Raw genomic sequence first — 16,754 nt, 5'->3', positions numbered from 1 at the left:
TGATAAATGAGGGCTGCCCTGACTCCTGGCAGCAGTGCCTCTTGCAGTGGCATCTCCTACTGGAGAGGCTCGGCTCACATCCTCTTCCTTTGCTCTGAGCTTTCCTGGCACAGTTGCCTGGGTCTGATCCGCTCCCGAGTTGCTGACTTCCCTTAGTGCATCTCCACACTTTGATCCTGAATTCTGAGGGGTCAGGATCTCTCTTTTGATCTTCCTGCAAAGTGATTTATCTGATAACAATTCTAAGTGCTCCAGTCTGACACAGAGCCCCTCGTGCTCCTGGCCACCCTCCTCTCTGTGCCATTCACCCCAAGCCCTGAGTGCACTGACTTCCTCCCTGTTCCCCTAAGCTGCCCACCCTGCATACACCAGGTCTCTGCGCAGGGTGGTCCCTAGTGCCCCAGGGGAAAATTCTTCTACTCCTATTCATTATAGGCCACATCCCCTCCTCATGAAGCCTTGTCTCAACTCCAGGGCTCTGCCCTCTTTGCTCAGGGCCCTGGCTCAAGTGTTTGCAACCTTATCCAAGGTCCCTGGTGTGGGTCAAACTGATTGAGCTGCACGGAGGGCATGGATTCCTACAGACAGCTTCCAATCCCTCACTGGCCACTCCCATGCCTTACTGTATCTGTGTGCTCAGCCCCAGCACTCCTGGAGAACACAGCAGCACTCGCTCCCCTCCCTCCCTCCTGCACTGCACCATTGTCTTGGCCATCATCTGCCATCCCTCCCATCCCCATCTTTGTCAACTCAAAGATAGAAAAAAAAAATCACCAATTTGCTTACAGATCCTACACCCCCATTTTAAGAGGGAAAATAATCCTCTTAGTTGTGACACAGACCAGGGACACTCTCTGTTGCCATGGTGATTCTTTGATATGGCCCTCTTGCAGATTCAAAATGCCTGGACTTTTCTGAGTCTGGCTTCCCCCCAAAAAAGGACCCCGGCCAGACAGCCTGCAGGGCCTCCCTCCAGGAAGGAAAAAGTGCATCTCTGCGTAGGCTGTTAGAGGGGAGGCTGATCTCCCGGGGTCAGGTCCCTGTCAGGGCAGGAGAGCAGCATATATACCGACCCTGTATTTAGCTGCACAACCTTCCAGTGAGGTGACACCCTTGGTCAGCGAGCCCCAGGCTGCTGGTCCAGGAGGCCTGCTTCTTTCAGAGGAAAATCACGCATCTTGCTACGCACAGCCTATTTCTCTGAATTTTCTCTGGAGTCAGCAAAGCTATATGGAGCCCAATGTCCTTGTGGCTTTGCCTCTGTCACGTGCGCACACACATTTCCTCTAACAAACTCCAGGTAAGCGAGGGGTTGTGGAGTTTCTCTCCCATGACAAGAACACATTCTGCTCCCCCTCCCCGACCTGTCTCCCATTCCCATGAGACTCTCACACAGGTTCATTCCTTTAAAAGTTTATTTCTGGTGAATTAAAAAAAAATAATTTATGCGACCAGATCAATAAAGACATTAGGACACAGGGCAGAGGTTAACTTTCCTGTTTGCTTCGAGATTTTGCAGCCAGGTAAGAAGGCAGCTGAGGGAAACCCAGCCTCATGCTCTGTGGAACCAGGAGGTGCCGACGCTGACAGGGTGACTGAGACATGGTGGTTATTGGAGGGCTCGGAGGAAGGCCAGATCCCAATCTCTTTTCCAGAAAAGAAATGTCTGTCCATCGTTGTTGTTTTGTTGTTGTTGTTGTTTTTTTTTTTTTGAGTCAACAGAAGCTCTGTCACGTGCCTGTTCCTAATGACCATCAACAGCAAGCAGATGCTCAGGAAGATGGAGCAGTAGTCTCAGGGACTTGGGGACCTTATGGGGGAAGACACCTTCCCCCTGAGGCCACCTACTGAGGCCAACACCTGGAAGAGACCTTGGGGATTTGTTCCCCGAGCCCCTAGAACAGCTGTTAAACTCTTCGAGTTTCTGAATGCTCCTGCTTCTTCACCTGAAGGGAACGTTTGCCCCCAACTTCTTGGTTCCCCTTGGAGTCTCAGAGGTGCCTACTCCCTTGATTGGCAGAGGGGACACTTTCTCCAGGGGTCCAAGAACTGAACATGCTCTCATAGTGCTGGGGCCCTGCCACAGTCCAGTACCTCAGAGCTGGGGGCGATGTGGGGGTTCGCCGCTGAGGAGGCGGCAGCGGCAGCTCATCAGCAGGAGGCCCTTTAGTCCCCTGGGGAGTGGAGACCACAGCTGGCTCACCGCTGCTGCCCTGCAGCCTGTCCCTGCAGCTGGTTCCCTTTGGCCCAGGGATGGCTTTGGTGGTAGGGTTCACTCTCCTGGAGGGTGGTGAATTTTGGTATTTATACATGGATAAATGAGGAATGGGCTTTGGTTACAAGAAACTCATGGACTGATGAAACACCCAGAAAGCAAAGAGGGAAAGCCTCTGAGAAGCCCCAAGAGTTTTCTGCAATAAAGCATTTGCTGTGGTTCAGGTGGCTCCTCTGTGGGTGGCCGGAGGGCCCAGGACACCTGACTGCACAGCTGCCCAGGCCTCGTCGTACGGCTCACGCTGACCACCCTCCCCCTGACACCTGTTGGGACACCGGCAGAGTTTCAGCAAGGGTCCTTAACTGAATGCGGCTGCAAGCATCCTTACCCAAAGCCTTCTGAAAGGCAGCACCAAGCAAAATCCAAACTCCCACATCACTGAGCAGTTCTGAGGTCAGTTCTGGTTCCTTTTTTGACCTTCCGAGACAGCAGTTTCTGGACACGAAGCTCAGCTGAAGGCTTTGAATCCCAGTGTTAGTTCCCCTCCCGGGGCACACACCTCCTCTCCCTTCACAGGGAGAGAAGCATTTCTATGCTCCAGGCTGGGACAATTTTACCTTGAAACCATCCTCTTGTTAGATGCTCCTCAATGAAAGCTCGCACCCACATGCAACTCCTATCTGCATTACCTCCTTTTGAAGGGCCAGAAACCTCCTTCATGCCATTTGGGGGTCACGTGCCTATGAAATAACACAGTCTTTCAACCATTTGATGAAATGGGAAAAGAGCAAGGCAGCTGTGAGGCCGTTCTCATACACGTATGCAGTGCAGACAAGGACAAAACCTGCACCGCGCCGGGCGATACCAGGAACCAGCTTCTCCAAGCTCCTAGCAGCAGAACCCTCGAGACAGGCGCTTATGTATACAGGTCCTATAAAAATAAATTTCCATCCATGCCTGTTCTCTCAAGTTGTCAAGGACAGGCCTTTCCACTGGCCTGTCTCCGGAGGACTTTCTGTATCAAAAGCAATAGAGATTTTCAACAACTCTGGGGTAGAGAGAACTCACAGCCTGTCCCTGCCTGGCTCCTGGGATACCAGGAAGTGACATGAGACATGGACAGGGGAGAAGCACATACAGAGTCTGGAAGAAAATACGGTGAGGGTGGGCCCTGGAGGGGCTTCCTGGGTCCTGCTACACAAGGCCATTAACACACCTTGACTCTGAGCCTTCCGGTTTGAGAATGGCCTCCGAAAGCACCCTGTGTCCGCCCGTGGAATGTCTCTCGGGGAGACCCCCACCCCTTGTCCATGGGTCCCTCAGTTTTCCTTCTGAGGGGTGTGGGGCTGCAGCCCAGGGGAGGGATGAAGGGTTGTACTAGCTATATTCAGGGAGAGCCCAGAGTGCGCTAAAATCTCCCTGAGAGGCCAGAGCTCTGCTGCTCCCTCCTCTTCAGAGCTGGGGCCTCCACCTCCCCAGGTGCCCTATATCCTCTCTCCACTTGCTTGTTATTTGCACTGTATTTCCTCTAACTTCCTACTTGTCTGGAAAAGAAATTCTCTGTGTAGCACTCGGAAGTCTCTCATATATATGGGACATGGTTACAAGTTTCATTAAAATTTACAGCTATGACATGGGCTAGAGTCTACTAAAGCAGGCCCATGATGGAGGACCAGAGCACCCACTTTTACCCTGGGTGGAATCCAGAAGCCATACTGTGGATGAGACAGGAGATGGGGCACCATGCTACTACAGGGCAGTGGAGAATGGCTGTCTTCAAAACCCACGTGCGTCCACCCCACTGTCTTCCCCTCAGGCGCCTCCATCCCCACTGTCTTCCCCTCAAGAATTCTCTCAAAAACACTTGCTACCTGGCATTAGGATCTATTCCACAAGCCATTCGTCCTTCATGTACTGTCTTGATTAAAGGCTCAGATGAAAGGTAAATTCAAGGTCTTATAATGCCCTTTTAAGGAGAGGGCTCTGAAAGGAGAACAAAAAAGAGAGAAAGGGGGGAAAGGCGAAATCCTCAAGGGTGGCGTCCAGACGACAGACTCTGGAAATACCACCACATGCTTTTACTTGTAAGATGCACTGGTCAGCACAACTGTCTTGTTAAAGGTTCACATGGATTGTAGGATGCACCTAGAGTTTAAGAATACTGAGACACAGAAAAAAGGTCCACTCTGGGTTGCAGGACAGGCGACGGATTTTGAAAGAGATGCCTCGCAATCCTGAAATCTAACCATTTGGGGAAAGCTGAGGAGCCAGTGGAGGACTGGGAAGGGGGAGTCAGCACAGAATGGCTTTATTCTAGCTGAATCCCTACCTCGAATGCTTCGGAGGACGGTCACCTGGAGGCGGTGGGTTTGTGTGGGCGGACTTGTACGAACGGAAACAGCTCTGCAGAGGAAGGAGCCCACACGTTTTATTACAGACCCCGCTCACCAAGCCCTGGCAGTCCCCTGTACTCCTGCCCTTTGGATTACGGAGGAAAAAAAAAAAAAATCATCGTTTGATTTTCTGGGCCACAGAATTCAAGACGGGTCTAGATTGTACAAGGAGCTTACACACTGAGGCAAGAAAGCGTGCAAATGGGAGCAGGAATTCTCCACCCTCTGGGGGAGCCAGTGCTTGAGACACAGAAGGACCTGAGTTGCCCTCCTGGAGTCCACACTGGTTTACGTTTCTGGCTTTTATTTACCGTGTCCAGCTCCAACTTCCATCTTCTCCTGATAGGGAGAATAACATCTAGGACATCAGTGATTTTCCCCAAGCCATTCTTTTCTTCCTCTTAAGATTTCACAAAGGGCCCAGGAGTGGGGCCTAGAGAAGGACCGACAAAAAGCAAAAGTGTCTGAGAACGACATAATACTGACTTCTCCTTTTTGGTAACAGTTCACGAAATGTGTGTCCCTCTCTCCTGAGATACGGTGAGGCATGAGGGGAGGTGGCGAAGGAGCTGTGGGTGGGACACTGTACCGTGTGACATCACGATCATGCAGCCGGTGCCCTACAGGACAGAGACGTGAGAATGAGCACTTGGCTCTGGGTTGGCCCCAGGGGGAGGCAGGCAGTTTCCAGGTAAGTGCCCAGCCTCTCAGGAACACTGTCCAGTTCTTGCAGGGCTCTCCCCTGGGGCGGCCATCTTGGTTCTGGCCTTATCCTTCATCCTCCCTCAGCTCAGTGGGTAGGAATTTATACTGTTGTTGGCGGATCTGGGCCAGTTTTTTCCTTGCTTCTTCCAGTTCGCGTTCTTTTTTCAACATTTCCTCCTGAGCGGCAATGATCTAGAAGGAAAGCAACAAGCTGAATGGATCTAAAGCCTTACAGGAAATCACCCTTCCCAACGCCACTGCCTGTCCCATGAGCTCTCACAGCCTCCACTTTAGGATGACACAGCAAGATACTGGGAGTAAGTAAGTATCTTAGCTCTGGAGACCAGCTTCTGGGCCATATTCTGGGTTTTGAGACCAATGACCCACGAAAATAAGCTGACTTCTGGCCACTGATTTAATAGCACACATCTACGGCATCCCTACTATGCAACAAGTGCTGGTGTAAAGCACTTCACGTGGAATGTTCTATCGTCTTCCTGGCAACACGGTGAAGTCGTCCCTATCGAGTAATGGTCCCATTTTTCCAATGAGCAAACTGAAGCTGAGAGATGTGGGTCCACTTCCCTGAACACCCAGTTGGTGGAGCAGGACCTGGCCAAGTGTTCTTGAAGCTAAAGCTGGAGTCCTTAACCACGTGACAGCGTTCATATATTTGTTTCATGCTTCTAAGATATGATCTTAGGAATATTGGTTAATAGATATCAGGTAAAGAAGGTTAAGTTTGTGTTCAGGAAAGCAGATAGATTTCTTTCCTGTGGGCCCTTTGGGAGCCCTTCCTAGGCTCATGATCACTGTGATAGTCTGAGGTAGAGGTGAAGAGGGCAGGATTTCCCACACTTATTTGATCAGCAACCCTTCTTTGTGGAACTTCTCATGGAACTAGTGTATCAAGAAAGAGATTCTGGGGGCGCCTGGGTGGCTCAGTGGGTTAAAGCCTCTGCCTTCGGCCCAGGTCATGATCTCAGGGTCCTGGGATCGAGTCCCGCGTCGGGCTCTCTGCTTGGCAGGGAGCCTGCTTCCTCCTCTCTCTCTGCCTGCCTCTCTGCCTACTTATAATTTCTCTCTGTCAAATAAATAAATTAATAAAAAAAAAAAAAGAAAGAGATTCTGAAAGAAATGTATCCAGTGTATTTTGAAACACAGGGACTGGTTCAAGAAGGGCTAAGGAAGGCATGGGGATGAGTAACTTCCTGGTACTGATAAGAAAACCAATCTTGGGCACCTGGGTGGCTCAGCTGGTTAACCATCTGCCTTCACCTTGAGTCATGATCACAGGGTCCTGGAATCAAGTTCCGCATTGGGCTCCCTGCTAGGCAGGGAGCCTGCTTTTCCCTCTGCCCCTCTCCCAAACTGGTGCTCACTCACTCACTATCTCACAAAAATAAATAAATAAAATCTTTTAAAAAGGGGCGCCTGGATGGCTCAGTCAGTTAGGCATCTGCCTTCGGCTCAGGTCATGATCCTAGCATCCTGGAATCAAGTCCCACATCTGCTTCCCCCTCTCTCTCTGCCTGTCACTCCCTATACTTGTGCTCTCTCTCCGTCAAATAAATAAATAAAATCTTAAAAAATAAATCTTAAAAAAAAAAAAAGAAAACTGTTCTTTTTTTAGCACATACCCTCCCCAATGTCCATCACTCAGCCACGCCGTCTCTCCCGCCCCCCTCCCCTCTAGCAAGCAAAGAAAACCATTCTTGTATAATGGATTTATATTAACACATACCCCAAACTGCAGGCTTAATTTCCTCAAGTTTGCTACTCACTACCATGCTCAAGAATGTAATCCTTATAGGCCAGAGGCCCGTTTATCCTTATATAAGTTCTGTTATGGGGTTACCATTCATTCTCTCTGTAGGGCCAACTACCTGGAGTGGGGTAGTAGCTCCAAATCCATCATTTTATTTAAATGATAATACTATTGTCTTCCAGCTTCTCTTCTTCCCCTTTTCTATAACAGAATCCCTGATCTGAGCTGGGCACAGGGCTCCTCAGGAAAGAATACTACATTTCCCAGCATCTTTTGCAGCTGGGTTGGTTGGGCATGTGACTAAGGCCTGCCCAATGGCACATGAGAGGAAGCAAGGGTGGTTACTCACCCATGTTGGGCCAACTGGCCAAGACAACATCTCAGGGATGGTGGGGTAATAAGGCAGATGGAGCCTGGGGCTCACATACAAAGGAATCAGCACACCATTGATAGACTGCTTACACCCAGACTGTTTCACAAAGGAGAAATATCTCCATCCTATTTAAGCTATTGGTATTTTGTATCTCTGTTAGAACACCATGCCCATCTCTGGAGTAAACACGTCTGGATTTAATCACAAACCTGAGCAATGCCCCCTACAAACTTTGTTTTCACTACAACATCATCATCATCAGCTTTGCCAAATGCTGCCTTCTGGGCCGCACGAACAAGATTATCTGAGGCTCTTTTCACAGCATTTCCTGCTGCCTGGAGAGGGAGGAAAAAAACATACATTATATCATTAGAAACAGCCAATTTGGATTTAGCAAGAACAGACATGAAAGTACAGTTCATGGAACTCTGAATCGATTTATCTTCCTATCATCCAATGATAATACAGAATTTCTCTGTTGTTAGTAGCCATCTGTCTGCCTAGCCGTCCACCGATTTCACCAACACTGGCACCTACCTAACCTTAGGTCATTCACAGAGAAATGAGATCCAGTTCCTGGCTCCCAAGGAACACAGATTTCTGAGGGGGGGTTTTACTTATGAAAACAGATGACTGTATCAGTGTGAAATGTGTGTTAACAGAAGCATGCCCAGGGCTCATCTCCTTGGTCTAAAACACTATCTCCCTCTGCCCCAACCAATTAAGACAAACACAGAGTCTTGGCTCAGACAGCACTTTCTCTGTCTGCTGTGGTCTTTAAAAAAAAAAAAAAAAAAAAAAAAGATTTTATTTATTTATTTGACAGACAGAGATCACAAGTAGGCAGAGAGGCAGGCAGAGAGAGAGGAGGAAGCAGGCTCCCCGCTGAGCAGAGAGCCCGATGTGGGGCTCGATCCCAGGACCCTGGGACCATGACCTGAGCCGAAGGCAGAGGCTTTAACCCACTGAGCCACCCACGCGCCCCTGTCTGCTGTGGTCTTACCCACAGCTCCCCACAGTGCTCCCAGAGTGCTCTGTGCATGCTTCTGTGTGGCCTCTCCCACACCTGTACCCCTCTCCCTCTTGGACAGTGAGTAACTCAGGGACAGAGGCCGTGTCTTTTGTCTTTGCCTCCCTAGCAGCTGGCACAGTGGGTGCCCAGGGCTGGCGCCCACTGAATGCTTCTTGAGGGAATGAAGGGTAGGAAAGCACAGCCTCACCCTGCACAGGGGTGCTGGGAGCCCCACAGTAACTAGAGCCCCCATAGACAGGTATGTTTTTAGAGGCACAGCGGGGCTCCAGGCCATTGCTAGAGACAGGTAAAGAAAAGCTTTCCAATGTGAAGTCTAGATCTTTCGTAAGAGCTACAGCCCACAATGGCTTACTCTTAATGAGCATGAATCATGGCTCTGGGGACTTGTCCTCTGCCCCTTGAGGTTTTAAATTTTCTTTTAATGGTGGTCCAGGCTTCATTAAGCCTCCCATAGTCCTTGCCCAGTCCCCCTCAGAGTCAAGGACTTGTGCATGGGGATGAGCCATCAGAAAGTTGAGCTCTTCTCAAAGTGACTAGCTCATCTGGTGGGGGATTTGAAGTGACCCAGGGAGACCATGAGGGCTTGCACTAGAAGCGAAGGGAATGCCAATTAATAGATGACAAGTTCATTCTCAAAATAGCTTTATGAGGTCAGAGGTCACCATTGTAGTTACCTGATACAGCAAACGGGTTGAGTTATTTCTCTGAGACCCCGCAGCCAGTATGTTACAGAGCGGGGATTCGGACACAGATCAGGGTGGTCCCAGAGGACCTCTGGGTCATGGGAAGGGGCTCAGAGGTGACATTGCAGCACCCAGTTATATCGTAACGATGACAAGGAGAGCTACTGTGCTTTGCCCGTGTAAGTCCTTGGGACTCACATAAGTATGTTCACGTCTCTTGACCTTCATAAGAGCCAGTGTGGGCATCTCTATCCTTATTCCACAGCGGAGGCGGATGAAGGCCCAGAGTTGTGAGTGATCTGTGTTAAGATCATGAACTTAATACACGGCAGAGGCAGGACCTGAACCCAAGTCTCCCTTAACTCAGGATGTTTTCCCTAGAAGTGTTCCCCAAGCCCCCAAACCACACATTCACCAACATGTAACTCCCCATTTCCCCCCTGGGTTTATCCCAGGAGTTGAATTACGGTAAGGGAGGTGGGTGAGGGAGACTCAGGAGGACCGAGCATCAGAAACACACTTCTGGACTTTCAAAATGAAATGAGAGTTCCAAGTGTCAGTGAAATTGTCCAAACATTTCTGCCATTTATGATTTTATTCATGACATATAAACTTTTTTTCATTCATGTAAATAGAATACTTCTAATATCTAGGAAATCTAGAAAATTGGAAACAAAATGTCCACAGTATAAGGAAATTCTGGCATAATCAGGTGATGTAGTATCATGCAATCATCAAAAATGAGACTCATGGAGCATGAACCAGTTAGCTTTACATAGAGAAATTATGAAGCCTTTTCTTCAAATAAAAAGCTATGTATGATAAAACGTTAAGTGGAAAAAAAAGCAGAATGTCTCTTGCTATGATGACAAGCAGACAGTTATTTTGTATAGACATAGAAACAGGAAGAGAAAAAAAATGGTAACATTTGACATGTGAAGAGGTTGAGCCTCTGTGATTTTCTTTTTTTATTCAAACATTTCCTTCTCTGTGTTTAAAACACTTCTGTAATTAAATCAGGAAAACTCATATGCACTGGGAGAGATTCAATTATAACCTTCATCATGAGCACATTTTCTGGGCTCTGGGAAACCTCAGCCACAGTCTTCTAGAAATTTCTCAGTCCTTTTTCTCCTTTCTTTCACAAACAGGGCATGAGGGCCCCTACTGGAGTAAGTGCCACCTCAGGTATGAGTGATGTGCAGATAAAGACGTGGTACCTGCACCTAAGAAATTCATGGCCTTGTCAAAGGCTGTTCTAAAAATAAATGTGGCGGTCCCCAGTGACAGGAGCCATAAGAGCCATCTGGCCAAGTACTCTGGCAGGAGAGAGGAGGGAATGACAGCTCAACACACAGCAGTCAGGGAGGGCTTCCCAGAAGAGGTGACTCTGGAGATGAGTCACAAAGAACAAGCAGGAGATCACCAGGTGGGGCTGGTGGCGAGGGCCAGGACATTCTGGGTGAGCGAGGGCCCCAAGGCATGAGACCAGAGGCACACATGGAGAATGTCAGTTTGCTGGGGCAGGTATAGGATGCATGGCTGTACTGGGTAGAAAATGAGAAACGTGGGACAGAGTTGCTGATGGAAGGCCTGGTGGGTCATGCCAAGGAAGTGAGACTGTCCCCTTTGGCGACACTTACCCGCTCCAACAGGAGTATTTTCCCACCAGCATCAGTGACCATTACCTGTAGCCGCCTCATGGCCTCTGAGTCCTGGTCGGCCTTCACCTTGCAGGCCACAAGCAGCTGAGCCGTGGAAGCAGCGACCTGCTTGGCAGATGAGATGAGCTTCTCCTCACTGGCATGTCCCTGAACGGAGGCATTGGCCGCCTCACAGAGACTGCTGGTTGCAGCTGCCACCATCCGGGCCTGGGGACAGTCAGTAGAGAAGTGACCCATGGCCCAAACCTCCCTCCGGGGATCCAAAAAGCAAACGGGAAGGAAGGAAAAGGTGACTCACGGCAGAAATCAGCCCCTGGGACCACTGTCCATCATCGGCAGCATTGGCGGGGATGGAGCCCACCTAGAGAGTGGAGGGTAGAAATCTGTAATGAGCGCGGGGAGGCGCAGGGGGACCTGCAGCCTCTCAGACTCTACCTCACCCTGGAACTAGAGAGGAAAACATCTCATCAGACACACAGCACCTACAGCATGAGAATGGGACACCATTTCTGTCCCTCCAAGTCTGTTCCTGCACATCCCGGGCCTCTGGGGCCTTCTGGGGCCCTCTGGGCCCTGGGGTCTTCATCTGAAACACTCAAAATGGCCACCATTTTGTTGCTAGGTAGAGTGTTTCTGGGCTAGTTGCTCAGGAATGATGGATCAGGGCTGTCCTCCCATGCTTCTTTCCTCTGCTGACCTTTCTCCATTTCAAACATAGGAGCCACGGAGGCCTCTTCTTTCAAGGGCCAAGGGAAACTTACACCTCTCCTGATCGCTGACCCTAAAGCCATGCTGTGACTTTCTGGCAGGTGATTGGGGGTGGGGGGAAGCAGCTGGTGCCTTTCCTTCAGTGTAGTTGATGGCAGACCCTTGCCTTAAGGAAATACAGACTATTTTGTCAGGGGTCAGGAGAGAAGTAGGAAGCTGGACATTAAGATGATCTCTGTTTCTATTTAGAAATTACACCAACAAGTGAAACATTTTCTGTCCAGATGCAGAAGGTACAGCTTTGGGAGGTGTTTTACATGCTTTATATGGTGGGAGGTGCCTGGAGAGGTCAGAGGGAGTACCTCAATTTGAATATGGAATTAGGGATCTGTCAATTATTAGGCGAAATACCAAGGCTCCGTGAATATCAGATAAAACCCCAAGGTCCTGTCGATAAGCCTATAGGTCACCCTAGCCCTGTGGAACCACCTTTACCAACCTTCTAAATGCCTGAATATATTCAACAAATGCATAAGCAAGTTAGATTCTCTTAGTACCTAGCAATTTGGCTCACAGTTGGCCCTTTATGAAGATACTGGAATTTTTAGGTAGGATATTCTTCTCAATGATCCATTTTTAGTCTTTACATACTGATTGGTCAACAAGTACTTAGGTGAGGTCAGCCCTCTGCTGCATCTACAGGGCATAAGGGAGAAGCATGCAGGGGCAGACTGCATGCCAGTGGAGAGATGAACGTAGATATGTTATATATATAATAACAAACATACACACATTATATATATTATATATATAATAGTAAACAATACAGCACACAATGGCTTAGAAAGAGGAGCCGCAGTATGCGGGTTGGATCGGGACAAACTTTAGCTCACAGGAGACTTCATGGAGGAAGATGGATGGCCACTGGTTGACATAACTTCCTGTCTGTATTACAAGTTGTGAGGTCAAGGCACAATCATATTTGTCTACTTGTACATGGGCAGCAAAAGCCTTTTAATATCAAACAGAAGTATTTGACAATTATGGGGCCCAAACTCCCCAAACCCACAGCCTGACAGGATTTCGGTAGTGCCTCCAGATCTGAGAGGCTCTCCACAAGATGCAGTTTGGACAGAGTCAGATTCCACGGTGTATGGGAACAACACGCGGAATATTTTAAACTGGGAGACCCTCCCATACCCAGCATTAGTTTAATATACCATTAATCCTCGGGTCACTGAAAGAGAACCATGCTTTCATGCTAATGCAGGTGGAACGGATGACTGGAGGTGAGGCCCATCAAAGAAATCTCAGGTTTTAAAACCAGACTGGCCTTTTGAACAACAGGCTCAGGAAAATGCTAAGGGCAGAATTGGACAGCATTTCGCCAGAGCCCTGAAGAATGGACTGAGTTGCTGGAGATGGAAAACTGTATTATGCCGCCCCTGACTCTGGTGCTCCCAGAGCCATCCACTAGGAAAATATGATAGTTTACATCTTTAAATAGCTTCGTATACAGTGGGACTATAAATGTCTTGTTCAGGACCTGATCGCTGCCTGGAACGGGATGCTTTCTTTAACAAGAAGCAGATGATTGGCCCAGAAGCCAAAGCCTTCATTCTGGATGTCAGGTTTAAGCAAACAGAGTTTTCAGTGGGGCAGACACGGCAATTCAGGGAGGGAAGGCTCAGCACTGCTTGCCCGGGGGGGCCAGGCCACGGGTCTTCCCACTTTCTCCTTGGCCCTCAGAGACTCACACTGTCTGCATGTCCCAGCAGCTGGCCAGTGCGGTTCACCCACCTTTCCTTGGGCCACCAGCTCCCTCTGGGCTGCCGAGGCCGACTTGACCAGGGCACTTGTGGCGGCAGCAATGGACTTAGCAGCTTCCAAAATCTGTTCTTCAAAGTCCAGGGTCTCGTCTGCTTGCTAGAACAGAAGAAAATGACATCACATGCCATTCGCATCCACGAAGGGCGCTTTTTGCCAAACTACTTACTGCTTGGTCACCTGGCTCTTCATCCATTTATGACTTTTTGTTGACAAACCACACCCAGGTAGAAAGGCCAGAGCTGGCAAAACGCCTCTCCATCTGCTGCCTCCCACTACCTCGATTCTCAAAGGTACAAGCTGCTAGCGGTGGCATTCTACACCAATTTCCGGTCAGGAAATTCCAAGACAGACTATTTTTCTAGACCAGAGTTTTTAAACAGACACAAATTCACCGTGAATAAAATATGCTCAAATGGTCCTATTGGCATCAATAATGAAAATTTAAATAATCCCCCATCAAAGCCCAAGGAGTGGGTGGTGGTATGCTCTTCCAGAGACTAAAGCTCAAAAAATGGGTTGAAGAAAGGAAAGGTGGCTAGGAGTTGTGAAAAGCCTTATTTTTCTTGTATTTGTAAGAACAAAAGTGACAAAGTATTTGCCATCTCTGTGGCTGAGCAGGGAGAGTTCTGTACCAACCACAGATCACCAGAGGTGGGAAGGACACTGAGGCGACATGACATGGAGGTAGAGTCCCCCGGAAGTCTGGGGCCCGGCTCCACCTGGGGAAGGACACTGGCCACCCCCTGCAGGTGCTGTCAGGATGTGAGGGCTCTCCTCCAAGTTCACCAGCACGGTAGAACAAGCCGGGAGGCTGGAGAGCAGCGCTGGTAAGCGTGGCAAGTGCAAGGACCTTGGTCCCAGGTCGGCTGGGCTTTTCACAACTCCTAGCCACCTTTCCTTTCTTCAACCCATTTTTTGAGCTTTAGTCTCTGGTCCCCAGATGGGATCACCATCTGGGGCGGTCAGACTAGATGCCCTCCAGGTCTCTTCAGCACTCACGTTGTATGAACCTAAGCAGGGTTAAGTTCCCCTTTGGTTATAGAAGGTTGAAGATGGGGCTATTATCTTTCAGGCATTGCGATGATGGTCAGCTAGAGCAATACTTTTCTTTATGTGCCAAAAAATAGACAAATTTTACCCTCTGAAGCAATTTTAAGTGGACCATTCAGTGGCATTAAATACATTCACAATGTTGTAGAACAGCAGAATGTTTTTAACAGCAGCTACTACGTGCCAAGTGTTTTGTTAGGCATGTCCATGTATGTTCCTTGTTTAATTCTCACCCAGCAAGAGGAAAACAAATATTCTACTGTAGAGTCATTCTCATATTCACTGTGAGAAAAGTGAGGCTCAGGCAGGTGGAGTGCTGTGACACGGTCAAATGGTGACATGAATTCAGACTCTAAACCAGATCTAAACTTCAGCCTCTCTGTTCCATGAGGATATGTTTTTACTAGCCTGCTCGCTTTACTAGCCTGCTCGCCCGTGGGGGCATCAGGGAGGACTAACTTTGTAGCAGAGGCTTGGAGTTGGCCACTAACGGTCCCATGCGATACAGCAGGCAGGATGGATACATAGATACATCCCCCCCGCCCACCCTAGTTCCTATTCCTTATGGCCGCATCTTGAACTATGAGAGATGCCAAACTCATTTTTGTTTTCACAACTCCAGTGTTATCCAAATAACATTTCAGGGCCCATCTAGGGACTCTGACGAATGATGCCAGCATCTTAGAAGTTTGTGGACAGAAGCCACATATTCTTTCTTATCTGACAAAGTCTTGCTCTAGGAGCATTCAGGACAGAAATGGATTCAGTTGCAGTGGATTCATTCTGGAGGAGGGAGCTTATAGGACTGGTGGAGTATAAAATGTGGTTACTGAAATAGAAAAACAACTCATTATAAGACACTTTGGCATAAAAGGTGCTATTATACATAGGCTCCAAGGAAACTGCATTAGGCGAACTTGAATTAAGAGCCTTTTTGGGGGCGCCTGGGTGGCTCAGTAGGTTAAAGCCTCTGCCTTCAGCTCAGGTCATGATCCCAGGGTCCTGGGTTCGAGCCCCACATCGGGCTCTCTGCTTGGTGGGGAGCCTGCTTCCTCCTCTCTCTCTGTCTGCCTCTCTGCCTGCTTGTGATCTCTGTCTGTCAAATAAATAAATAAAATATTAAAAAAAAAAAAGAGCCTTTTTGGAAAGTCGTTCTACAAAAGAAACTCAAGCGTGTAATAGATTAAGGTACCAGGGGAAACCAGGTAAGTTCTGAACCCAACGGGGGCCCCTTCCACTGGGGCAGAGGAAACGGAAGCCCATGGTGGCTTCTTAATGTGTCCCAGATCCTTGTCTCTGGCGGGCTCCAAGGTGTGTGGAGTACCCCATCAGATTTCTGATCTCCCAAATTTTAGGATCCACAAAAATGGGACTTTCTTAAAATTAAGTGCTAACTCTAAGCATGGGGTAGATCTAATAGAATCAACTTGTTCCTACCAATTTGACAGACCTCGCCCACGTCTTCCGTTGCCCTGAAGGGTTTTTTTTTTTCCCCCCTAGAACACATACTTGAAATAGATACTCAGTTTGGAAATATTTTTGACACCCACAGATTCTTCTTGCAATGGCAACTGGTATATTTGTCCACTGATGAATTTTTGTTTTTTGTTCCATCACATCTCTATGCTTTAAAAAGGACATGGCAGAAAGCCTCATCTCTGGGGGATATTTGCTCTGACTAAAAAGCACCAAGAAGGGCTGAATTAAGCTGAATGGGATGGCTATAGGGGCGGAGGGCTAATGTTTAGACACCGTAGGCCAGGTTTAAAACTAAGACTAAACACCCACCTCTCTCTCCTGCTGGAAATAAATGTCAACACCAGGTGTCTCCTTATGCCATACACAACTTCTAGCCTATAAGATGGGATTCTCCCTGAGCCAACGAGACTCGGAAATGTCGAGGTGTCCCTGTCGGGGGGCCCCCCTGCTTGGTTCCCACCAGCACACGCCATGGCCTCTGGGAGGAGGACGGTAACAGCTATAAAGGTGCTCCACTGCATTGCAGAAGAGGAGAGAAACGGAATGGGTTGGTTTTCAAAGGGCCTTCCTGCAGAAAAGGATCACAATGAAACTGCAGGATTTGTCAACAGAATAAGCCCCACTGTAGCTGGGAGATGGGGAACAACGAGGATAGTAATGTGGAGCTTCCACAAGGAGACCCAGACGGATCCAGAGACCTAGGGTGCCACGAACTTAAGAAAACGCTCTTATTAAGTGGGCTAATGAACAGACAGCCCTCCCTCACAATCACCCAAGGATCTGGTTCAAGATGCAGATTGTGTCTCAACAGGTCTGTGGCGGGGCCTGGGAATCTTCCTTTCTGAGAAAGGTG

At 48.7% G+C, this 16,754-nt stretch overlaps 1 protein-coding gene across 10 annotated transcripts in view; it reads right to left on the bottom strand.

The window, feature by feature from the left end:
* Positions 1–1,418: 1,418 nt before the first annotated feature.
* Positions 1,419–16,754, bottom strand: part of TLN2 (talin 2) — a 424,186-nt gene continuing 408,850 nt past the window's right edge. For 9 of the 10 annotated variants that reach the window (XM_046008087.1, XM_046008086.1, XM_046008085.1 and 6 more), the window contains 5 exons: positions 13,343–13,468; positions 11,133–11,195; positions 10,814–11,041; positions 7,664–7,789; positions 1,419–5,505 (listed from right to left, as the gene is read on the bottom strand). In XM_046008087.1, the coding sequence (XP_045864043.1) occupies positions 5,377–5,505; positions 7,664–7,789; positions 10,814–11,041; positions 11,133–11,195; positions 13,343–13,468 (672 nt within the window). In that variant the 3' untranslated portion in view covers positions 1,419–5,376. The remainder of the gene's footprint in view (positions 5,506–7,663; positions 7,790–10,813; positions 11,042–11,132; positions 11,196–13,342; positions 13,469–16,754) is intronic. The other variant, XM_046008093.1, reaches the window with a different exon arrangement.

The sequence above is a fragment of the Meles meles genome, chromosome 6 (assembly GCF_922984935.1).
Source record: "Meles meles chromosome 6, mMelMel3.1 paternal haplotype, whole genome shotgun sequence".
NCBI classification, from domain to species: Eukaryota; Metazoa; Chordata; class Mammalia; order Carnivora; family Mustelidae; genus Meles; species Meles meles.
This window is presented reverse-complemented; position numbering and strand designations above follow the sequence as displayed.